The sequence below is a fragment of the Phoenix dactylifera genome, chromosome 3 (assembly GCF_051530095.1).
Source record: "Phoenix dactylifera cultivar Ajwa chromosome 3, Ajwa_hap1_PhDact_Kaust_v1.1, whole genome shotgun sequence".
In the NCBI taxonomy this organism is placed as follows: domain Eukaryota; kingdom Viridiplantae; phylum Streptophyta; class Magnoliopsida; order Arecales; family Arecaceae; genus Phoenix; species Phoenix dactylifera.
Window position 1 is genome coordinate 33,482,139 of NC_143192.1, and position 24,351 is coordinate 33,506,489.

The window sequence follows — 24,351 nt, forward strand, 5'->3', positions numbered from 1 at the left end:
TCTTGGGATCTAGTAATTGAATTTTTAGGATGGGAGAAATTGGCAATACCCAGCGATCTGTCAAAACTTCTTATATTTCGCGGAACAATTTCTAAGGCCATAAAATGAAAATGACAACTAATTACCACCTCACACTAGGATACTTCTATTGCTAACTAGATATGAGTCAAAACTTCTTGATTCGATTCAATTAATTATATTGTATGGATCAAAGTTTGATGAAAGTGCAGCACAAATAATTACATTAGTGAAATATAAACCCTAGACTTATTAGATGGCGAGCTGCATTAGTCATGCCAGGGGAAAATCTAAACAAAATGCAATCTAAAGGTTATAACTTGATCCAATCGTGCAAAAGAAATATACAAGCCTACCAAGTATCCACATGGATATCACAGCAAGAAGTAACTCTCCAGTGTAAATATGGCATGATATACTGATTTACCATGATTGATATCGTTCAACAATATAGATAAATTTCTGATGAAGTATGACAGAGAATAAGTGATTTTTCCCTAAAACATATGAATTACATTTCATTAACAAGCAACACAGAATTGGAGTGATTATTAATGAAAATCAAAGGTTATATTTTGTTTTGTGCACATTTTTTTCAGAAAAGTGATCATTGGGAAAGAAACCAATCATTAGCGGTTTCTTTGAAACACTCCATAATTTTGGATTTTGCAGGAAAAGCTTTTTTGTTTATGTTGGCAATCAAAGCTGCCCGATTATGGATTTAAGCATAAAAATAGAAGCCTAACTGTCAACAATCCACCTACCAAGATTCTTCAAACAATCATTTTCTAAACTTGGACAAAATAATTCTCTATTACTTTTGTGTTTATTACTCCGTGTAACCACCAAGCAATAATTTGGGGGCTTGATGCATTGTAACACCAATGAAAGGATGATCCTGGCCTCAGGTTCTGGCGAATGCTCAGATTTGAAATTTTAAGACATAGGGAGTTTAGAAGAACAGTGATTACAGCAAAAAGCCCAGTTCAATGTCAGAATTATAGCAGTTTCTGTACAAAGATTGATAGCAGTCTCACCAACATGTTTTAAGGACAAAGCGCAATGCTCTCAACTGGGCAAGGGTTTGTCCATAATAATGCAAATTTGAGGCAAAAGTGAGTTGCTCGCTGATTATTCTGTTCCAATTATTTGGATCATGTGCCCTTGAGCATTCAGGAATCCCCAAGAGGGAAGCAAATGGGCAAGACTAGGATGAACTTATATTGCGATATTGAATAATCACATATCTGACATGGCATTCATCTTTAGCACTCTATATAGGTTGTGTACTTAAAGTTGCATGGTGATTTACTGTTCCTCTCTTGCATGATTACTTCCATCACCAACCAAACGTGCCCATCCATGTCTGAGATCTGTAACATTACATAGTTGAGGTAATGGAAGATTCATTATTGATCCAACAAGATATGGTTGCGAGTTATACTACAAAAGCATAGAGAACTAACCCTTGCTACTCGCTATATGGACTCTAAATAATCTCTGATCATTTGCCGTTCCTCCATTGTGAGATCTGCATCTTCACCAGTTAAACGCTTTCGTAGCTCTCTAGTTTCCACACTAGAGTCATTTCTCAAGACCTACAAGCCAAAAGAAACACTTGTATTACACTATTCAAAGAGTTAGAGTTTATTATAAATGCTTTAGAGTTTATTATAAATGCTTTAGAGTTTATTATAAATGCTTCATGGTGGAATCTTACCTGGACATAATTGTTCACATGGCCATCATCATTTGGTCTGGTTACCAACTCATACTTATTGCATGTCCAATCACCATCTATTATGTACTTGTATTCATAGCGTCCTTCCTACAATTAAGAATGCAAATAAATGTAACATTTCATAGTTACCAAATCAAAGGTTTAACTGAAATTACATAAGACTATCCTTTTATATATAGAGTACATTTCAGTGCACATATATATAAAATATGGAGATAAACTAGATATTAAACTAACACACACAAAATTTTGCTTTATGGAAGCAACTTAACAACAGAATGTTGGTTAAGGTACAATTACAAAGTTACATATCTACGAATACGGTCATATCTTGCAGTTTAAAGTACACAAGGATAATATGTTCTAGCAAGCAACTTGTGTCGCATAAGCAACATGTGGATTAATTTTATACAACAAAAGAATTCCCACACCTTCTAGACAAAGACCATACTATTACTCTTATGGCTCATTTTTATAAGCAGCAAGTACAGAATACTGCATTATATGGTAACAAGAATTCAGACGGTGATAGCACATTTTGGGTTGACTAAGTTATTACATCTTTTTTAAACACCTTCTAACAATTCTTCTTTCTATCGGCATTAGGTCTGGGTCTCATAAGAGCATACTCTTCATAGGCGATCCCTCATAACATGAAAGACTGATCAATACACTACCTCCTCAATGTCATGTTAGATCTTGGACTCATGCCTGACACACTCCAAAAGTTGCTTACCAAATTTTCAGCTTGAGCCTTACCTGATCCCAATTGATCTTCACCAATGACCTCTTTTGGCCTTCAAACTCTCCATCTGTTGCTTTTAGATCCTCCAAGTCATTTCCTTGCCATTTCCATCTTTATATTGGTTTTACACCCTTGGTTCCATTTCCTTTCTTCTTTGGGCTTAATTTACTATTAATGGATAGTATCCAAAGCTGATGCACAATGTTTCCTATTATAAACTTGAATAATTCGCAATTGAATGCCACTAATTTTTCCTATTGATTGACTTAATCAGACCTTTCAATATTCTAATTTTTCATGCTTATTTATTTTTCAATTGTTTTTAGGCTTATGGTCTCTTTTCTTGATTTTGGGAGCTTCAAGAAGGGCCACAACCAACACAAAACACGATCCACACTTCCCACCTTATGCTCCCAGATTAGCTAATAGCGACCTTAATTACGTCCTTTCTTCATTTCTATTGAACTACACCTCAATTTTCACAACAAGAATAGATGTGAATCTCATAATATCATCAATCCTAAGCAGAATCATCATTAACCTATAGTGGCCTTTAGTAGCCCTGTAAATTAATCAAATTATCCCTCAATTTGATGCTTGACCCTTTTTTGGCGAGACTTATGATGCTCTAACTTCCCCATAGATGTTGCATAATGAAACCATTACCCTTGTACTAATCCAAAGTTCATACGTCATCATTTCTAGATAGCTTATTGCCATTGATAATGATTGTTCCCTCTCTAGTCTGTGGTGTGCTTCTATACAACCGCATAATGGTTCTACTTTTCCAACCTGAATTTTGGTCCATATGCATTTCAAGGTGTATAAATCATGATAAGGAGTTTGAACTTAGAAATATCTCTATTTATATGACCCACCATGTATTTTTTTCTTTAACCTAGCTCAATTGTAAAAAAAACACATAAGTGAATCTTTACACCATGATTAGCTATATACAAGGTTTTAAATACTGTACCAAACCTCATACATATCAGAACAGTAAAGTATTGGTACGGTACCTATATGGACAAGTACATACTGAAACTGAAAACATCAAAAAGAATGAAAATTTGTTGGTACCAACCAATATGATATCGTTGGTACACACTAATATGGCTGGTACATACCAATGAAAAATTATTGGTACCAACTAGTACGATGTCGTTGGTACACACTACTATGGCCAGTACATGCCAGCACAGATGGTTTTGGCATCAGACAACTATTCATGTGCCGATGCCGGTTGGGCATCAGAATGGTACGGTACTGATGGTGAAATCCCATTCCAGCAGTTTTTGCATCCATAGCCACACCTAAATTGGCTAATATCAAAATGAAAAAAGGTCGCATATGTTTCTTACTTTTCATATGTTAAAAGGACAACTTCATTTTATTATAACTTGTTAAATTTTGGTGCCTATGAATTTTAAGTGGTAAATCAATTTTGGATAGAGCGATCCTCAGTTCCATTGGTGTGCTACACCATACAATAACACATGTTTATCGTCACGGTCCATTTGGGTCCACTTATTGCATTAAGAAACTGCCAGTTTTCATTTTTAGTTTTTAGGCATTTTAAACATTGTAGATCATGATTGACGATGTGGATTCTCAATTTCCACTGCTATGATTTGGGATCAAATTTTAATGTATGCTTCTAGCTCAACTCTCTCTCTCTCTCTCTCACACACACACACACACACACACAATCTCTCAATCTCTCTATATGTACACACACAACATGGGTCACGGGTCAAATAGTGCGAGCATATCTTTCCAAATGTACTTTAATAACATTTCACTAAACGTTTATGAAAGTAGGAAATTTCATGGACATGGAAAAGTTAAATTGAACATAATGGCATCTTCTTAAATGTAAGTAACAGATCACTATACTCACAGGTAAGTCTCTCTCAACAATCCATAATCTTTGGTCTTCATCAAATTTCAGAGGGAGTCTCTGCAAAAATATTAAAAGTTCAACATAAACACCTTAAGCAAAGAGTTGAACTTTTGAATAACAAGCTGAAAAAAGAATCTAAGCATTTATTATTAAAAATCATGGTAATGACAAGGTCAACATCAATTAAATTAGATGGGAAAAAGAAAACTATGAGCGCAGGACATCCTGACGAAATTTTAAATAATGATAGCACCTGTCAGGGCATTCCATCACTTTGAAACACTTTTAAATGTTGTTTCCTCCATCATCATGTCGCTTAGATAGTTCGATGTATATTTTCAAGGTTTTCTCTAATCCAAGGTGAATATAGAAATTTCCATGTCCGATGCACATAACTTTCAGGCACTGCTGATAACAGTTCTATGTGACAAACAAATATGTTGATCATAGAAAAAAAATGACTTTTTTTGTGAACTGAGAATCATCCAAGTAGTCATACTCACCCGATTGGGCATGTTTATTTCCATGTAAGTGAACAGCCCAAGTTGCATTTCTATTGTTATTGGTTCGTTTTTAGATGCGTGTTTCCACGAATGCAGCCCAACGTGGAGAACTTGAATTCCAGCTTCAGCAGAAAAGCAAACTTGACTTCGGCCTGGGCCTATGAAGTCAAGTTCCATGTGGGTACTACTTTAGTGCCCTCCCATTCATCCCCTCTTATAAATGCGCCATTTATATAGTATTAGGTGATAATTATCATGAATAATAACTTGACAAATTAATACCTAAAAATTGTTCTTCGCATGTATTGGCTTCCTCCTTACATGGTTTCACTCACTTTTTACACTTAAATGGAGACAAACACACCCACTGGAATGTCCCAAGTTTGGAACTCAGATGAGTTTTCATGTCCATCACCACTTTGAAGTTGAAAACTTTGTGTATTTGATACTCGAACAAAAGCAACAGATTGCAAAAAGAAACAGAAGAAATGAGGACCAAACAGAAGCTTGGTGCCTGCATAGATCAACACCCTCGGAGCCTCTTCATGTAGAATAGTTGCTAGCAAGGCTTAAAATAATGGTAGTGAGCCTTGTCCTGGCATTTAACAAGAGCAGTATCGTACGATACTGTCTCGACTTTAGGGATAGTCTTGCTTCTAGGTACTATATTGGGGCATTTTTTTTATTGTTTTCAACTCAACTTTTTATCTTAAATAAACGTTCGGCGAATATTGATATATTTTGGCAAGATTTTCCCTATCTATATATATTATTTATTTTTTGCTAAATTAGTGGTGGAAAAAAGGGAAGTGGTGAAATACTAGATGCTATAGAGGAAGGGTCAACAACATATATGCGCCCTAGACTATACCGGTAAAGGGATAATCAAGTTATGACAGACTGGAATTAGGATAACAGATAACTGGAGATAATTAAATAATAACCAAATTGGAGGAAATCAAACTCAAGTTCTCTAGCAAAACTGAGCTTTTGTATCATGTTGAGTAAACTTAAGTCGATAGAGAAGGCGTCAACAATATATGTGAGGTTTAACACTCCCTCCTCGATTGCTCTCTTTTTTTTCATTGAAAATCAAGCGACTCTGTCAGGTCATGCCTTGGTATCGGACGGTCCCAACCGGTTTCAATCTTGGCCCATAAAGGGATCAATGTCCTGCATCTGCTAGAGTGTTGGTTTTTGGTCGAAAAGATACAAACCCAGTGGTATTGACTAGACCTGCTGATACCATAATCCATGGTTGCTAGTATCATGCTTTGTGGAAATTCGTAAAACTTAAGATGGTAAGGACTTGTCCTTAACACAAGCATCCCTCATAAGCCTCTCCATGTAATCCATCATCCTATCGCACTCTTTCAGTAAGGCATGTGATGTGGATTGTGGAGCGTAACGAAGTAGGAGAGAATTAGTTAGAACCTCTTCCTAGAAGATAAGTACTTTTGTTCATGCAGATAGACTTTGTTCCAATATCTGATCATTTAAGTCCCCCGGATCTTTTATGCCTTCTCAAAGAAAGGATAACACCAGAGTCGTGAGAACGCTAAAAAAGAATACATAACATTCCCTCAATCTCATGATTTTTAGTAAAACCCTTAATCTCATCATAGCCATCTATATAATCCTTAATCTTACTAAAATCATATAATGACAGGTCATCAATAGATGCTGTCTGTAATTGTGTTGAATATATCCAAAAATTTTGGATCATCTACAGCCTCCATTTAAATGCCACAGGTTCTAAAGAACTGAAGCATGGATAATAGGTCCCTCTATCAGTGAATCTTGCTGATCAGCATGTTGAAGAAATACGCTCAGGATGACAAGTCATGCTTGCTTTCCTAAAACTCCCTATCCCTAAGCTTCGCAAGATAACTAAACAAATTATCCTAGGACACTAAGTAGTACAGTTAGAAGTCAGAACAAACATCTGACAATTATGACAACTAACAAGGGACATGCAAATACCACTTATTGTCTCCTTCAAACTCATCTTAGGTATGCCTAAGTTGCATAGCATCTCCGCCAAATTCTACATATATGCAATACATTGATTTCAAATTTTTCTAACCCAACACTTTTGGTCCATAGGACAATAGCACATACAGCCGCACATACAATATCTAGTGAAAAAAACCTGGCAAACTATAATTAAAGATTAACTAGCAAAAATGTAAATATATTTATTAAGTTACCAAATATGACATAAGATTAAAATTTAAAACAATTTCAATATTATGTTTGCAATAGTTTCGGATTTTCTAAATGATCAGACATGGATCAAATACTAGTATATCCAAATCTTTATCTGTATTTATTTGGTGGATAGGAATATGCATATATTGGACATTGGCCCAACGTTCGCCGGACCGACCGTACCGACGCACCGGTGAGCACCGGTACCGATTCCACCGAACCGGAGACGCGGGCGTCCGCGGCACACGCGAACGTCAAAAAAAAAACAAAAAAACAACGCGTCCACGGACGCACGTGGACGCGTTAAGTGCCATAGAGTGGCATTTAATGCCACATTGTGGCATTAAATGGCCCACACAGGCTGGCAGTCCGCGCAGGCGTGCCGCCTGCTAGAAAATCGGTTGCATGTGCGGTTCCAGCGCGGGCACGATTTCCTGCAAGGGAAGCGGCCGCAGGCGCGGTTCCGGCGCAGAAAATCGCACGCGAGATTCTCCGCTCGCGCGTCGCGCGCGATTCCCAAAAAAAAAAATCTACGCCGCGGACGTGCTAAATGCCAGTGGCATTAAGTGGCCCACGCGGGCTCCAGCGTGGGCACTCTTCCCCACGCATGGGCGCATGGGAAAAAAGCGTTTGGGCCAGTGCGAACCGGCCCAGTTCGCACAGGTACAAGTACGGAACCAACCGGTTAGGTCGGAACCATTTTTATATGCTGGGTCGGAACCGTTTTTATATGCTGTACCGTACTGGTGCATGTCGGCACCGGTTCGGTACAGGCGGAACCGACCGGTTCCGGCCGGTTTACCATACCTTGCATTGGCCACATCCATATTTGTTCATATTACTATGCTAAAATTTGTATCCCTCTAGATAAATTCAGATGAGGGTACGAGTACGGAGCTGGACAACAAACAAAATGGACGAATTTTCCTTTGTACAATTCATTGATTAATTTTTCTAGGAAAATTTGTAGGAAAACCATTTTTCTCAGAAAGTACCTTAGATTTGGCTTCATTCCAGAAGAAAAGATATGAAATCTGGGAAGAACATATGTAAATGCCTTCCTGAAAAGATTCATTCACTGTTGCATAGGCCATCATATGTGATTGAAAAGGAAGTATCAAAATTCCCCTAATCACGTTGAGCACATTTATACCACGAGATGGAGAATCTAGAGCCAGATTCAAAGTCAAACCTATGTAAATAGAATTCTATGGGATAAAGTACTTGAAACCCAACAATCTTGACTAAGAAACACAGATTTGGGATTTGTTCAACTGCAAAGCTGTCACAGTCTTTGCTGAATTGCGATGGCACAGATCAAAGTCTATTATCTATATGCTATGGGACCAGGATGACAGTACTATACATAATGGACTCTGTAATCAACCCTTATATTGTATGAGAGATTTGCAGCAAGATTAAGGAACCACTGAATATAGTAATGCACTTAATTATGTAACTACCATTCAATGGTGAGCCATGAGAAACATAAAAATTTTAGAAACAGCAATCACTAATTATGATGCTGAACTTGTTCTTAAAGCACATTTGTTCCTTTTGTCACTCGGTCACCCTCCATTTCTTGTTTCACCGTGAATTATGGGTAACATTTAATTTATGATTCCATCTGAGGATTCATGTTCCCTTCCTGCTCCATGTCTCTAACTGTAGTCAAAAGATTTCTAGCTAATCTCTGTTGTAGTTCTGAAGTTTCTATATGTCATATCTACTTATCCTTGCACAATTTGTCATTGACCATATAGAAGGACATATTCACTGCTAGTGGCTTTAAACTGTCATATGTCAGATAACTAACGTCCTATAATGAAAAAAAGGTGCTTACCATCAACATAATCCATTTTTTAATTGGAAAACTTATTGTAATTAATTTCTATATTTTCAAAGATACCTGCCCCCATCCGATATCAAGTCCAGATATTTCTACCGAGGAGCAGTTATCACCTTCCCACATTAGAGTGACACGGTGCTTGGATAGACCTGTGAGCTGTAAACAAATATAGGTTAATAGAAATGAGTAATATTGCTTAAATTCATAAGATGGTCTTATGTGATTACTTGTTAAAAAAAAGATTCATCAAGCATAACTCAGAGCATGTAGGTATAACCAAGGATAAGGCGAGTTTGATATGTAGTTTCTCAGTATGCCACAGAGAATGATACTATAGTTGAGCATATATTCCCTTACAGTTCAGCATACTAACCCAGTTCAACTAGGGCAAATAAACAACAGCATAATAGCTTGTTAAATAAAAACTCATAAACTAAACAAGAATTACTGGTACATTTGATACGATGGATGCTAATGTAAGGATTAGTTCTTTGTTAGATCAACAGTACGAACATTAAAAGATTTAAGCTAGATACATATAAAGAGAATCATACATGATTTTACATCGTTCAGATATATAGCAAAGGATAACAACTTAGCAAAAGTCAAGGTAAATTATCTAAACAGAGGTCCAACAGGATAATGAATAGTTGAGGTACTAATCAGCTACAATCTGGAATAATCAATAGTCTAGAAGAAATAAATCAACTCTAAAACAAATACAACTTTATTCTCAAACACACAGTAATTTCCATGTAGAAGTTGATCAACAGTACCTACAAATCGCTAAGAAGATTCTGCTCTACATGATTTTAATGTCCAATATATTGGGTTGGCTCTCATAGGGAATCAGGTGTAACCTTCACACGAGAGACGAGATACAACTGAAAATTAAATGGGATCCTTGAAGCAGGCACACTTTCATGCACTCAGTTGGACTCAGTTACCAGAAGCAGGTACAAGTGCCAAAGCAGATTTGGGTGCGGATACAGGACGCAAATCTGATAAAATAATGATAAGAATAAGGAAATGCTCAGGAAGGGGGCATTGGGATGAGTTTCAAAAGAAAATATATTGCAGGTGTGCCTCCCAAAATGGAAGTTTCCAGCTGCAGCTACGCACTCAAAAGGTAGATTACATTCTGTCAACTTGGCCCTTCAAAATATGTGCTTTTCATGGAAGTAGTGATATGATTGAAGTAAGAAATTTAACAACTACAACATCACCTATCTGAAGGATCTCCGGCCCAATCGGCATCAGTAGTTGCACGCAACTCTAAAGAGGACGATGACGGAAAAGCCCATTTCCGTACCATTCATTCGTAGAAGGGGCATAGCTTCATTCTATAAGTTTGATATGTTCGGCAACATGGAGAATCGGAATATTGCGACCTCTCTCCACTCCCTAACGCACCAGGCCATACAGAGCCTATAAGAAGAGAAGAGGCCTCAAATATTTGATGGACTGCTGCTATATGCTGTTGGCTCGATAAGATGGATAAGTGTGATAACAATTTCATAACTTCTATCCTTATCTCCTCATGCTGAACCAGAACCTGGCCTGTTCTCTGTTTTCAGCATCAAGGGATAAGAGAGCACCTGTTGGATATGCAAACAAGATAATTTCTTTTCCTCAGACAACAAGTGTATGAAGTTAAGGAAAAAAAAAGGAGTTAAACTAAAATATTGCACATGGTCAGCCTTTATTGGGAAAAAAGACTAACAACTCTAAATGCATTGTGGAAGTAAAAGAGATCACCTGGATGTCATAACACGTTAAGCTTGAAGTTGCAAATCAATTCAAAATCCACTAACTCTTTGTTAACAGTGCCAACTATGCAATTGTCAAAAATGTTGCTGGACGGGCAAGCCCTACTGAAGTACCAAACCCTTAAGCGAGAGGGCCAAGGTTCTTTGTTGGCACTTAATATCTAGGAAATTCCCAGTTTCCGGTCCTATTCTTACTGACTTTCTCCTTCCCCTCGCCCAAAGGTAACTTCACTCTTTATAGCAAGGAGCCAAAGAGCTGACCTAAAGGCGGAAGCACTATCAAAGAAAGACCTATCTTTATAAAACCATCAGCCAAATAATCAGCATAATATTCAACATCATTTACCAAAACTATTCTGGGTTCAGTTTTATGATTGACATAGATAGAGCCATTCTGCAATAGATTATGCTAGATTGCTAGTAAATTCAAGTAGTGGTAAAGTGGCATAGAAGTATGATTTTTCACTTCTAACAATTGTCGAACATGACAATGGAAACAAGTGGATCCCATGACTGCTATCTTGCAACAAAAAGACAAGCTGGAATAAGGCCATGATGAAAGAAACTACTTGCAAGTTGGGAAAGTAACTAGTCTCGAAGATATGACAATGTCAGGATGCTGACACAAGGGCTGTCAGGGTAAATATTCTGATAGTCAGAACATTAGTGGGCAAAGAAGCAGGCACATGAATTATGAGGTATAATCAAAATGACGATTGAAGCACAAGGGATTCAATGATGGAGAAATCAGGCTATGTTGTGAAGAAATCAAAAACCAAAATATGAATTAAAAGATTAGCCATAGCGAGGTAACAAGAATAAAAACAACAAGGAAATATGAAGAGTATACCAGATTTATGAACAAGGTTTCAGATCTTGTGGTATGACCCCGTAGTTCATGTACTGTTACAGTATGCTCCTTGTGTCTTCTCATGGTTCACCGAACCGGATGATACCCCGATCTCTTACAAATCAATACAACATGCGACACAGGTCTTTATTGTATGGTGCGGTCAAGATATGAAGCCTTGGTTAGGACGATTAGAATTTATGGCCAAGGTTGATGGTATGATGTATTAGACTTTTCATTGAAGTCCATTTGGCTGTAGTGGTAGATTATAGTCACCAGTCACCCTTCTTCTTCTTCCACCACTTTAGTCTTCTCCCTTCTACGCCGAGGAGATTGAGCTCGTCTGACTAAGATCAATTGGTACAAGAGAAACAGTCTCATCACCATCCTTCTTATTGTCTACCATCTTCATTAATTGACAAATATGCCATTTTATCAGATCATGAATGCATCCCAGGGCAACCATGGACATGGTTTACAACAAAATTACTAGGAGTCATACCAGCAACATGAAGACCAAATCATTTGAATGGAAGGTTGAGCATATTAAGGTTTCAAAGAACAAACAAAAACATACATGATTAATTCCAATAACTTCACACCATTATGGTCTGCTGAACCGACCGGTACCGGTCGGTTCAGCCCGTACCGGACCGGTGCCGACTGGCACCGGTCCGGTACAGGGGTATAAAATGGTTCCGACCCAAACTGGGTCGGAATCGATTGGTTCTGTACCTGGACCGGTGCGAACCGGTCCGGTTCGCTCCGGTACAAGCCGGTACCGGTGTGAACCGGCCCGGTACAAGCCGGTACCGGTGCGAACCGGCCCGGTTCCAAGCCACACTTTCCCCGCGCGGGGGTGCGCGGGGCAGCGCGCCCCACGCGCGGGGAAGAGCGCCCACACGGCTGGAGCCCGCGTGGGCCTCTTAATGCCACAGAGTGGCATTTAAAGCCACTCTGTGGCATTTGTTTTTTTTTTTTAATTGGGAAACGCGCGCGGACGCGCGAGCGGAGAACGCGCGCCTGCGTGCGATTCCCCGTAGGGAAACGCGCCCGAGCGCGGTTCCCCACGCGGGGCACCGTGCCCACGCGGGCTGGCAGCCCGCGTGGGGGCATTAAATGCCACAGAGTGGCATTAAATGCCACTCTGTGGCATTTGAAGTGTCCGCGCGCGTCCCAGACGCGTGCGGACGCGTTTTGTTTTTTTTTTTTTAATTTCCGCGCGCGCGTGGCTCCGGTTCGGTACCGGTTCCAAGCCGGTACCGAACCGGAACCGTACCGGTGCCGGTGCTCACCGGTACGCCGGTACAATCGGTCCTGCGAACCTTGCACACCATTGTCTCAGATCATGAAAACATAATTTCTTCAACAGATTAACCATTACCCCAGAGGTTGTTCATCCCATATAACATCAAGATCATCAAAATGGCGAGAGCATATAAGCATAAATCCATGCTGTTGTCTACTCTCCTCCGTACCAGCCACATAAAGTACATTCTTGTTATAGATGGGCCCTTGGTGCTGTTTTATGAGTGCAAAATATTGTAAAGTACATGGAGTATTTTAAATAATTCCTATAATGGTAACAAAGTAAATGAGCTTCTCATAATAACAACATTATGTATGTAGCACTTATAATATTCCATTCAGTGCAAATATATTTACATGCCCCATTATAAATTTTATGGGGAACTTTGATCTTCTTTCTGCTGTTAAGGTTTAAATATAAATTGTGCATTTCAGATTTAGGCAAATTTAGGCGAGAGAGAAACTTTACCATGAAACATATAAGGCTAGTGGCAGGTACTGCACCTTAAACTCTAACCAATAAGCAGACCTCCGAAATTAACATAAGCTTAGAAAGATACTGGACAAAGAGAGAGGATGGCAACTTTTAAGAAAAGAAATTGCATTTTCGTATCCAGCGCTGAAGTAAAAAAGCCAAGTAAATGCACTATTAATAGTAAATCACTATTTGCTAAAGATTCTGCATCCAAAGAGTTACTTTAGATCGTTTATTAAATTACTGCTCTGCAATACGCGTGATTAACTGGAAGCAAACCTGATTATCTAAGGTGATCTTACATGCTAGAATTCCACATAGTAGCCAAAAACTATGTTTCTTTGTCCAGAATATAACTATACATTATCAAGACCTCTAGGTTGACAGTTGTTAGTGTTAACTCTAGATACATGTTGTACTTTACATCTGACATAGACAATAATCTTTTGTATTCTTGTATTATTATTTGCCACTATGGCGACTGCATCACCATATAATTGGATTATCCATGTATAAGTGGATGGATGACTTTGAAGCATGGAATGCCGTACCGGCCCGTACCGGTCCAGTCCTAGACCGGTACCGGAACCACAAGAAAGCCGGTATTTTCCGGTTTTTTAGCCGAACCGGCCGGTACGGAGCCCGTACCGGTCGGTACCGGCCGATACCGCTTGATACCGGCCTCGTACCGGTGCGAACCGGCCGGTTCGCACCGGTATAATTTTTTTGAAACCACCGCGTACCGGCCACCGGTACCATACCGGTCCGGCCGGCTACCGGTATGCCGACCGGTACCGGTACGGCAGACCTTGCTTTGAAGCTTTCCTAAACTCCTGTTCTCCAAATAACTATGGTCTCTATAATTATAATACACATACATATACATACATGCATTTGTCTGAAGTCTGAACTCTGAACACTGTTGTTAAAATCTCATGATCCAGGATCTGGATCTTATGATCCTAATCTCATTCTTGGATCAGGATTCGTTAAAACCATGATATCTAAATCTATATTATGCATTATATAGTCCCTTTTGATCATAAGATCCAATGGATCATGTTATTTAGATATTAAATCATGTGGAAGTCCATTGTATGGATTTTAGAATTACTTATGTATCTCGAACCCAGAGACGTAAAATTAGTGAAAAAGATTTGGAGTTCAAGGAATTAAGATCAAGAGGCAGAATTTTTCATATTTCTACAACCATTTGTTAAAATCTGATTATTTTCGTAAAAACATTCTACATAAAAGTTTCATTTATTATTAGATTGCATATAAATATCCAGAATAATTAAATATGATGCTTGTCTCATTAGACATGTTATATGTGGATGCATGATTGTTGAAACAAGATATCTTATATTATGGCATTTGACTCTTTGTTCATCTACTTTATAATTGACACATTTTCAATTTTCACAGTTTTTTTATATTTCTAAATTTTGAAGATCAAAATAAAAAACTATGGTCAGCGACGCAATCCAATCTAACCACCTACATAACTTCAGACTCAATCCCTCATCCTAATAATATTGGGTGTGTCTTCAATGTTTTATGGAGATACAAAAGAAAAAGAAAGCAATGTCAACCTCATCATTTAAGTTTTGGTCAAAGAATGCAAATTTTAAAACTCAAATTTTATTAAAAAAAAAACTTTGCATATTAGTTTTCTTATTACTTTCAACTCATGGAGAATCCTTGTCAAAATGATGGTACATGCCTGACAAAATGATGGCAAAATGAAGAATTCACGAAACATAACTTATGAGGTTTTATGTTAAGCTCCTCAAAGAAAGATATTCCCAAATCTCTAGAGTTTTGGTTTTTGATAAGAGTTATCTATGTTGAGCTACTTGTTTGGTTTAGCAGCATTCATTATTGTATTACAGTTACTAGAAGATTTATTGGTCAATGCTCAATTGAAACAAAAGAGCAAGTCTCAGGTTAAGAGGAAAAGTTAGATATCATTACACCAAATGTGTCATAAATGATGCTGAGCTCCAGCAATCAATACTGTAACCGAGAGCAAGAACACTATAAACACAAAATTAACATAATATAGGGTAAGAATAAATGTAGATATATTGCCTATTAAATACTAATATTTGAAAAAATATACAATACATTACAGGTTGTAGATCGATAGACAATAACATATAGAACTTGTAATATCTTGAGATACAGATTATTTGACTTACAATATCAATAGTTGCATTCTTAATGGCATCCAGTTTCGGGAAGCAAGGTCGCTTACTCTACAATCAAATTAAGGATCATAGAAGAACAAGTCAAAATGAACAAAAAATTTACAGCTCGATACAGTTTGATTCAATTATTCATGTTAAAAGGCATATCTAATTGAAAAACCATGTACAGTTCCATGTGAATTAATCATATGAAACAGTTTAATATAATTATCTAGTATTAATTCTCTAATCAAGATCTCATGATATATATGTCGAGCCTAGTATCATGCAAATTTAAATCAGTCTTACCATGTAAACACAAATCAAAACCATTACAGGATGCAAAATAAAGGCACTGCATAAGGAGAGTAAGCAACAAAAAAAATAAAATCACACACCCGGAGATCGCGATGTTCATGCAAAAGTTTTCTCAATTGAACATGCCTCCAAAGTTCAGTGTGCTACGTACCTAAACACATAAATTTATATCATTTGGGTTTCTAGTCACAATCAGTCACTCTAAGGTGTCGAGTAATGATATTTGCTCCAGTATTTCCAGTAAGTCATTGCTCAAATTCAAAACCTAGGCCTAGCTTAACATGGAGGGTGATAGAAGTTAGGGGAACTGAGATGAAGAGGAGCAAACATAAAATTCAGCAACAAAATCTGAAGAACCATGTCGAACGGGCCGATTTGAAGCATACTGAACTGGACCGGCCGTTTACCAGCACGATTCATCCCATCGGTTCGAGACATAAATCCTAGCATGGAATTCGAGCTACTATGGACTCATCTCTCCCCTCCCGATGATTTCAATGCTTGTTCAATGCTCCTCTCTCCCTCTCTACCAGTTCCAACCTCGAATCCCTCTCTCCCTCTCTCATCACCTCCTTCATCTCTTCGAAGCTTCATTCAACTCTCAAGTTGAGTCTCGCTCTCCCTCTCCTTCTCCATCTCTCCCTCCACCCTCTCCCTCCTCTCTCTCCCCTTGCTGAAATAGGGGGTTGCCCTTGTTTTGAAATGGGATGCCTAGATTTTTCTCCGTAAATCTCGAATTGAAATTAACAAATGGTTTGCCAACCTCACTCAAAAGAAAGTTGGCAAAGCATTTGCCAATTTCAATTCAAACTTTACAAAAAAAAGGGCATCCCCTGTTTCGAAACAAGACAGGGGCAGCCCCCTCTCTCTCCCTCCCTTCATCCCTCTCCCTCTCTCTTTTCCTCTCTCTCCTCCCTCTCCCCCTCCAAGTCTGGCTTGTCCTGTGTCGGTACGCCTCAAAACACCACAACATGGACCTATACCCTACCGGGTCAATTGCCAGCCAATACCCCCTCTGACACTGGTACGGTGAACCTTATTCATCGATAATCAAAATCTTGTCTAAGTCCTCTTTCATTCTAAAATCATTGTGAGGTACCATGATTTCTTTCAATCTAGAGGTTGAAAAAGAATGCCTTAAAAATAAAAATAGCTTTTTGATGATTTTCTGATTTGTGAATGTCCTGAAAGTTGAAATATAATATTATTCATAAGGATTACAGTCTCAGTACCAAACAAGTATGCTTGGTATGTTATGCCTCTACATTAACACATGTTATGTTGCTAGAGTTGGTACAACAACTATACCATGTGTCAGTATAGCAATATATTGAACCTCTATACACTCCTAATACGTTACTAGGTTGGTATGGTAAGACTATACCAGGCAGTACAAGTCGATATTGAAAACCTTGATTATGAAAGCATTGCTTCTCGTTTGTGGTCTCAAAAAAGATACAATGGTCCTCTTTTCACACGTCCCAATCTTAAATTGTTCCAAAAAATTTGCACCTCATGGCTCCATTCAAGCATGTCACATGCTTTTATGTTTCAACATAAAGCCCACAACCAATCTACTCAAGGTCTGCAAAACCATCATGAACTGCCCGTTTCGGGGCATCCCGGGCCGTATCGGCAGCGGACCGAAACGGTTCTAGCATTGAAACCGAGACGCTGTTGCCAAAGGGGGCGAAGGAGAAGAAAAAAGAAGAGAGAGAGAGCGAGAGGTAGAGGAAGGAAGAGAGGCCGGCAAGTCGGGGAAACTCCACGCGGAGGTGGAGGCTTGGAGAGACGTGAGGCGGGACTCCACCTCCGGTCCCCTGTTTCTTTCGAAACAGGGGCCCAGAGGGGGCCCTTTTTATTTTTGCATTTTTTGTGTCTCCCCGGCCTCCGCCTCCTCTGTGCGGAGGCTCTCCGGCTTCTGCTGGCCAACCTCTCTCTTTCTCTCTCCCTCCCTCCCCCGCTCTCTCTCTCTCTTTTCCTCTCTTGTTCTTTCTCTCCCCCATCTCTTCTATTGTGTCGGTACGGGCCCAGCACAGCATGGTATGGGCCCGTACCGACTCGTCCTGCCGGACAACCAGTACAGTGCCCGGTACCGGTTCCGAGCAACGTTGAATCTACTACTTAATATTTCCTTTTAACCATGGCATCAAAAGTGAGGTCATTCTCCACGACATCTACTAAAAGGAGGCTCATAATTTTGGACTAGATATCCTTCAGCTATATAAGTTTTATGTCCACAACTCTACATAAATCACTACTTGCTTAGAATTCATGAAGTACGATAATAGAGAAACCACCGTCTGATCCAATTCTATATCAAGACTTGCATTTCTGATAAGTGGAATCAGTTGAACTAGAGAGATCACAAAAAGATCTTCAAGGCTTAACAAGTGTGATAATAATCAGTCCAGATTCTCGCATGAATGACATCAGATCTGTATTGCCATTGTTTGTCATTCCCACTGCACTCTATGAGCTCAAACAGGCTTCTTATGCTTGGTTCGAACACCTTTCATCCATTGTTCTTTAGAAAAGACTCACTTAGACCTAGTATGCATGCTCTTTGTGAGACAATCCTGATGTAGCATACATATTCTTTTCCTCGAAGCCAAGGACACGTACTGGAGATGATACTGCCACATTTCTGAAAAGAAGCAGCATTGCAAGGTTAATTTGATATAAAGAAACTTAACCTTTTCTCTACTTCTTCGATCTTGAGTTATCTTATCTTGCGAACCAGTTGTGGCAGTATATTTTTGATATACGCAGTCATTCCCACCTCTATGGTTCTGACACAATTAATACCATGACAAAGATTCATCAGAAGCTTTCCTTTAAAAATGGTAAGGTGTTTGATCATCCCACTTGTTATTGACAGCTTGGTGATAACTAGTTTGCCTAGTAATTTCTCAGTATAACTTGCACAAGGTGTCCACATAACAACTGGTTCACCAATACCACTCATTTTGTTTCTTGCATTTGTCTCGTGCAATTTTGATACCTTCATGAAAACCCTAGCATGCTACTCTTCACCTCCACCACGGCTCCTAGTTCTAGAGCCTGAAGCTTATATTTACATTGAATAAGCTTATGATATACCGATAATGATTAACTCATTCTGGTTTCTGTATCTCCATTAAGGATAATTCATCTCTCGAAAAAGCTATAAGCAAGATGACATGCCTTGCTCTGCTTTTGATGTAGAATAAAGTTCAGCTTTTGTTAGCTCCTCTCTGATGTGTGTCAGCCAGCTTTTCTTCCCCTACTCCACTATATTGTGATAATCAGAGTGCAATCCAGATCACTGACAATAAGGCTTCTTGTAAGTGGACAAGACATATAGTGATTAAGGTTGCTTCATCTGTTCGTTCCGTTATATTATTTCACCTTTTCCTGCATACCATCTACCAAGGAAAAAAGTAAATCTCATCGTGAAGGCATATGACTCTTGTTTCTAATATCTTAGACACTATTGTTGAGCCACTGAAATTTTAATGATGTTACAAGATATGCTGTAGCTTGTTGATGTGGCTGTGCATACATGTTTTACATAAACTATTTCTCATTTATGTGTTTGTGTAACATTCTCATCTGTCGCAGGCCATACGCAGGTTGTATATATCTGTATAGACTAAAGCACAAATACAACCCTAAGTCTCTAAGTTTTCAGATGGGAAACAGTCTAAGATTTGATTATTTCCCATTTGGAATAAGAACTCCTTGTTAGAAACCTCAGAATATTTGCACCAAAAAAAAAAAGAAACCTCAGAATATAACCTGACAACCACACTCATTTTCTAAAACATTCAATCACTCTCATTTTATGTCAGATCTTAATATTTAGTTATGACTTATGAGAATCACCAATGTAGACTATGGTGATTATAAACCAATATAATGTTCGGAGCATGGTATGCTGTACCGATCGGTACAGGTCGGTACCGGGCGTACCGTACCCGTACCGATGGATACCGGTACCGGTACGCCAGTGTCGGTACGCCTGACGTACCGCGTACCGTACCGTACCGACATTCGGTACGCTTATGCTAGTGCGGCACCGGTACGGGGTTTGGTACCGGTACGGCGAACCTTGGTTCGGAGTGCTCATAATTTCTTATTATATTTTGCAGCGCTCAAGATTTTTTAACACAAGCATCTCAAGGTCACATATATTTTGACATGATCAGAGAAGGAAAACAACAAAATCATGTTTATGATATAGGTATGGAATGTTTTCACTAATTCAGCAATGTACACAAAATCTTTTAACCAAAGTGTGTGTGTGTTGTGGGGGGGGGGGCGTAATATTTCACCATGTCCCCAACATTTGTATTAGAAATGATCCAAAAAAGATCCCAATACATCATCTTGACTGAAGATTTTGAGGATTACCAGCAGTAGTTGATGTGCTTCACTAAGTTTATAGCCTTGGATCCAATACATATAAGCCAGCTGCGTTTACAGAAGCATTAGTAAGCTACTATCTGAAAATTCCCTGGGAATGATACATGATGAAATCATCATAACTACAACCACAAGAACTATTCCTTCAGAATCATGAGCCAGAACTATGCCAAGAAAATAACATAAACATAAACAAGATTCTAATCTAGCTCACAAAACATATAGTTAGCAAAAGCATGTCAATAATCTGAGCAAGATACACAAATCAAAGCAACCATCACTACCACATCAGAAACGTGAGGCAAAAAAAAACACCAAAAGAGAAGGGAAAAAACATAAAAATGTAATCATAATCCAGCTTGTAAAAGATATGCTTAGCAAAATGAGGACAATATTTCCTTTTCAACCAACGAGGTCGAAACATTTACCAGCCCGAGAGAAAACATCATGTTATACTAGCAAATTACATACTTTAAAGTTAGAATTAATCTCAAGTTACTAGAAATTATTCAATTGTCATACCAGACTAAGAGGCTTCTTGGCTATTACGTTTTTTAGTAATGTCTTTATACAAAACATGAGCTTTACAAAAAAAAAAAAAAGATTTCTTTTGATAAAACATATATTGTGGTTCAAATATGGCCCGAGGGTGACCACGCCGGGTGAGTCAAGGGAGCTGCCGGCTGGAGCGGAAAAAGAAGAGCCACCACCCGCGCGACGGCGTACCTGTACAAAGCCTCACCGGTGGTTCCGGTGAGGACCCTCCGACGCTCAAGTTAGAGTGGATCTTAATTGGTCCAAGGGTCCCCCTTTATATTACCTGATGGGGCTATTTATAGTTCCGGTAGGGGTGTCCAGGTGACGGAGGTATGGCCCGTCCTCATTATGGGAGGAGATGGGTTTTAGACAGGTGGCGCGCAGCTAATGCTTGCTTGAAGCGCACGGCGTAGGCCGTTCTTGTGAACGGTAAGGCGTTGATAGGCTTAACGGAGTATGGCTGGAGTAGCATGGCGTTGTCCATGGCTATCGTCGGCCAGCAAGCAAAGCATGGCGCGGTGATATTGTAACGTACAACCACGCAGGTGGGCATGGGCACGCACGTGGATGCGGTCGTGAGCGAGGCCGAGCTCGATGAGAGGTCGCATCATGTATTTGACAAGGTCGGCTTGGCGGGTATTGAGGTCGGCCTAGCTTTTCCGATTTTGAAGTTTGCTCGGTAGGGCGCCCCGAGTTCGGCCAGGGCGCGTCGTCGAATAGATAAGGGGCACCCCGAGCTCGGTCGGGGCGCGTCGACGAATAGATAGGCGCGCCTCGAGCTCAGTCGGGGCGTATCGGCGAATAGATAAAGGGGCACCCCGAGCTTAGTCGGAGCGCGTCGGCGAATAGATAAGGAGCGCCCCGAACTCGGTCGGGGTGCGTCGGCGAATATAAGGGCGCCCCGAGCTCGGTCGGGACGCGTCGGCGAATATAAGGGTGCCCCGAACTCGGTCGGGCCGCGTCGGCGAATAGTCTCGCGGTCGAAGGAGCTCTTTGGCTTGCAGCTGACACAGCAGGGCATTCCGAGCTCGGGCCTGGGACGCCATTATAAACATCAGAGGAGGTCACTGCAAGTCGTAGTGGCCGAGAGATCCGGCCGAGGTTAACTGAGCCTTCGGCGGAGTCCGAGATTGGGCTGGTTCTGGGCAAGGCCAAGATCCTGCCTGTTTGGTGTTGCGGCCTGCCCAGCCGGGGTGGGACGATCCCTTGCCCTAAGCAGGACGATCCATTTTGCCCCCCATTATTTGCCCTCTGACTTCCGAGGTCGAGTCGCTCTTTGGCTCGGGCTAAGAAAGTAGCTGGATTGTTGGTCGTTCTGCGTTGTGATTAAGTGCCTATGAAGATGTACGCACCGAGCAGGGAACACTTGGTGTGTTGTCAGGGCTGATGGCTTCGAGCCAGGCTTCCTGAGCGGGATTTGTGTGGCTTAGGTTGCTACGTTACTCTAAGCAGAAACGGCCGTGGGAGCTCTTTAATGTGCCACGTGCACACTTTTTTTCAAGGCATTGCTGGATGGAACGCAAGGGGGCCAATCATTAATGCCTCGTCCCTCGAAATGCCTCGCCTGATGGAACACGAGGGGCCGGTTATTAATATCTCGTTCTCCGAAACGCCCCCCATAATAATCAGCTTTTAGTGCCACGATCCAGGAAGATTTGTTGAGGTCGCTTCTGGGCCTGCCACTCGGTGGGATTTGGCTCGCTTCATCGCTTAGGTTAGCCGATTAGAGCCATTGTAGTGGGCTATATAAGGCCTGGAAGGGACCCTAGGGTCCTTATTTGATCCCTCTTGTCCCTACTTCTTTTCTCTCTGACTGCCGTTGCTGTGGTGTTCGAGCTTCTCATTGGGTGTTTTTGGAGCTCCCGGCGACCTTTGCGACGAGCCTTGCTCTCGATTTCCGGCGATCATCCTTCTTCTCCCGATCATCTTCTTCGGTGAACTCTTAGGTAGCTGTTTTATCCCTTTTCGATCGCTCGGAATACTTCTTGTCTTTTTTTTTTTTTGATTTTGTGACCAAAGCAATGAGGTCGCCTACAAGGGCCCTGATGCTCGACGCAGGTTCATCCCGAGCCCAGGCTTCTTCAGATGTGGAGGCTGAAATCGAGGTGAATCAAGGTCCGTATGGGACTAGCTCAAGCATCAGTGTAGAGGAGCTGGGCTTGATTCAGGCTCGGTTTTTTTTTTCTCTTGAGTTCATCCTCGAGCTTCCGGAGCTCGGGGCTCGAGCCGCTGACCCCCCTAGAGGTCGGATCGGGGTGTATATAGAAACACTCCAAGCAGGGTTGAGGTTTCCTCTGCACGGATTTGTGAACGAGCTCTTGACGACTTACCGTCTCGTCCCTGCGCAGCTCGCTCCGAACTCGTGGAGAATGATAATCGGCTTCCTCGCTCTTTGCCTTGCACATGGTCTACCCTCCTTGATGAGCGTCTTTCGGAGTTGCTTTATATTAAAAGGCAACCCCGCATACAAAGGATGGTGGTACTTCTCCTTTCGGGGAGGCCGCAAGCTCTTCCAGGGCGTTCCTTCCTCCATTCATAGGTGGAAGGATAAATTCTTCTTTGTTTCCTCCGAGTGATCGTGGGGGTTTAACCCGACCTGAAGCTTTTCGTGGGCCACGGTGAATAACAAGCTCCCCCAGTTGTCACAGTTCAAGCAGGGCGTTCTAGACAGGCTGCTCAGGCTGGAAGGGATTCCATGGCTTTCCGACCTGCTCAGCGAGGAGGCCTTGTTGAATGTCGCCCCGAGCTCGGCTCGTCCCGATGGTAAGGGCAGCGCAGCTACTTCTCTTTTCTTTTTCCCATGCTGGATTCTAACAAAGTCTTTTTGCCAGAAATCGCAAAGATGATCTTCAGTGTCGAGATATTGATGGCCAGGTATAGGAAGAGGGTGGTCGCCTCGGATGGAGCTCAGTCCGAGAGAAAGCCGAAGAAGGCCAGAGCTGCCTCTAGCTCTAGGATTGAGCGGGGTGAGCTCGCTCAGATTGAGGCTGCCGACCCTGCTCGGGCTGGGTCCGAGCAGGTCCCCTCGGTGGAGGTCGAGGTGCCCCCATCAACGATAGGGGGCACCAGTGAACAAGTGGCCGCCGTGTCTGTCGGCCAAACTCAGGAGGTTCACGAGGCCACCCAACCGCGCGAATCGGGTCTCGAGCCGAGGAGCGGGCTTGAGGTCCCAACTTCTTCCAAGGTCCCGACTCCTGTTGGGGCTAGGACTCCTCCCGAGGTCTTGAGCTCAGCCGGTGTCCCGACTCCAGTCGAGGCTGCGACCGCAGCCAGGGTCCTGACCTCAGCTGGGGTCGAGTCTACTCCCTCCGAGCTCGGAAGGAGGCGATTCCGGACGGAGTGTCGTTTGTTCGAAGACGACATGGCTCTTGAGTCCGGCAACGTCGCCCACGAGCTTGTTCGTTGCGCCACGCTTTCGGGCGACTGGGCTTTTTTGGACCAGCTGGGGTTCGATGTGTTTGCCGACGAGGCCTATACCGTCAGCATCTTGGTAAGTGATATCACTCTTTTTCTTTTCACACATTT

At 41.1% G+C, this 24,351-nt stretch overlaps 1 protein-coding gene across 6 annotated transcripts in view; it reads right to left on the bottom strand.

The window, feature by feature from the left end:
* Positions 1 to 969: 969 nt before the first annotated feature.
* SEX4 (dual specificity protein phosphatase (DsPTP1) family protein) overlaps positions 970 to 24,351 on the bottom strand; it is a 47,060-nt gene continuing 23,678 nt past the window's right edge. For 2 of the 6 annotated variants that reach the window (XM_089929568.1, XM_039123664.3), the window contains exons 9-15: positions 20,278 to 20,337; positions 15,577 to 15,633; positions 9,031 to 9,126; positions 4,405 to 4,464; positions 1,739 to 1,846; positions 1,485 to 1,616; positions 970 to 1,391 (exon numbers count right to left, since the gene is read on the bottom strand). In XM_089929568.1, the coding sequence (XP_089785694.1) occupies positions 1,497 to 1,616; positions 1,739 to 1,846; positions 4,405 to 4,464; positions 9,031 to 9,126; positions 15,577 to 15,633; positions 20,278 to 20,337 (501 nt within the window). In that variant the 3' untranslated portion in view covers positions 970 to 1,391; positions 1,485 to 1,496. Of the gene's footprint in view, positions 1,617 to 1,738; positions 1,847 to 4,404; positions 4,465 to 9,030; positions 9,127 to 15,576; positions 15,634 to 20,277; positions 20,338 to 24,351 lie in introns of all 6 variants that reach the window. The other 4 variants (XM_089929570.1, XM_089929571.1, XM_089929569.1 and 1 more) reach the window with 4 other exon arrangements.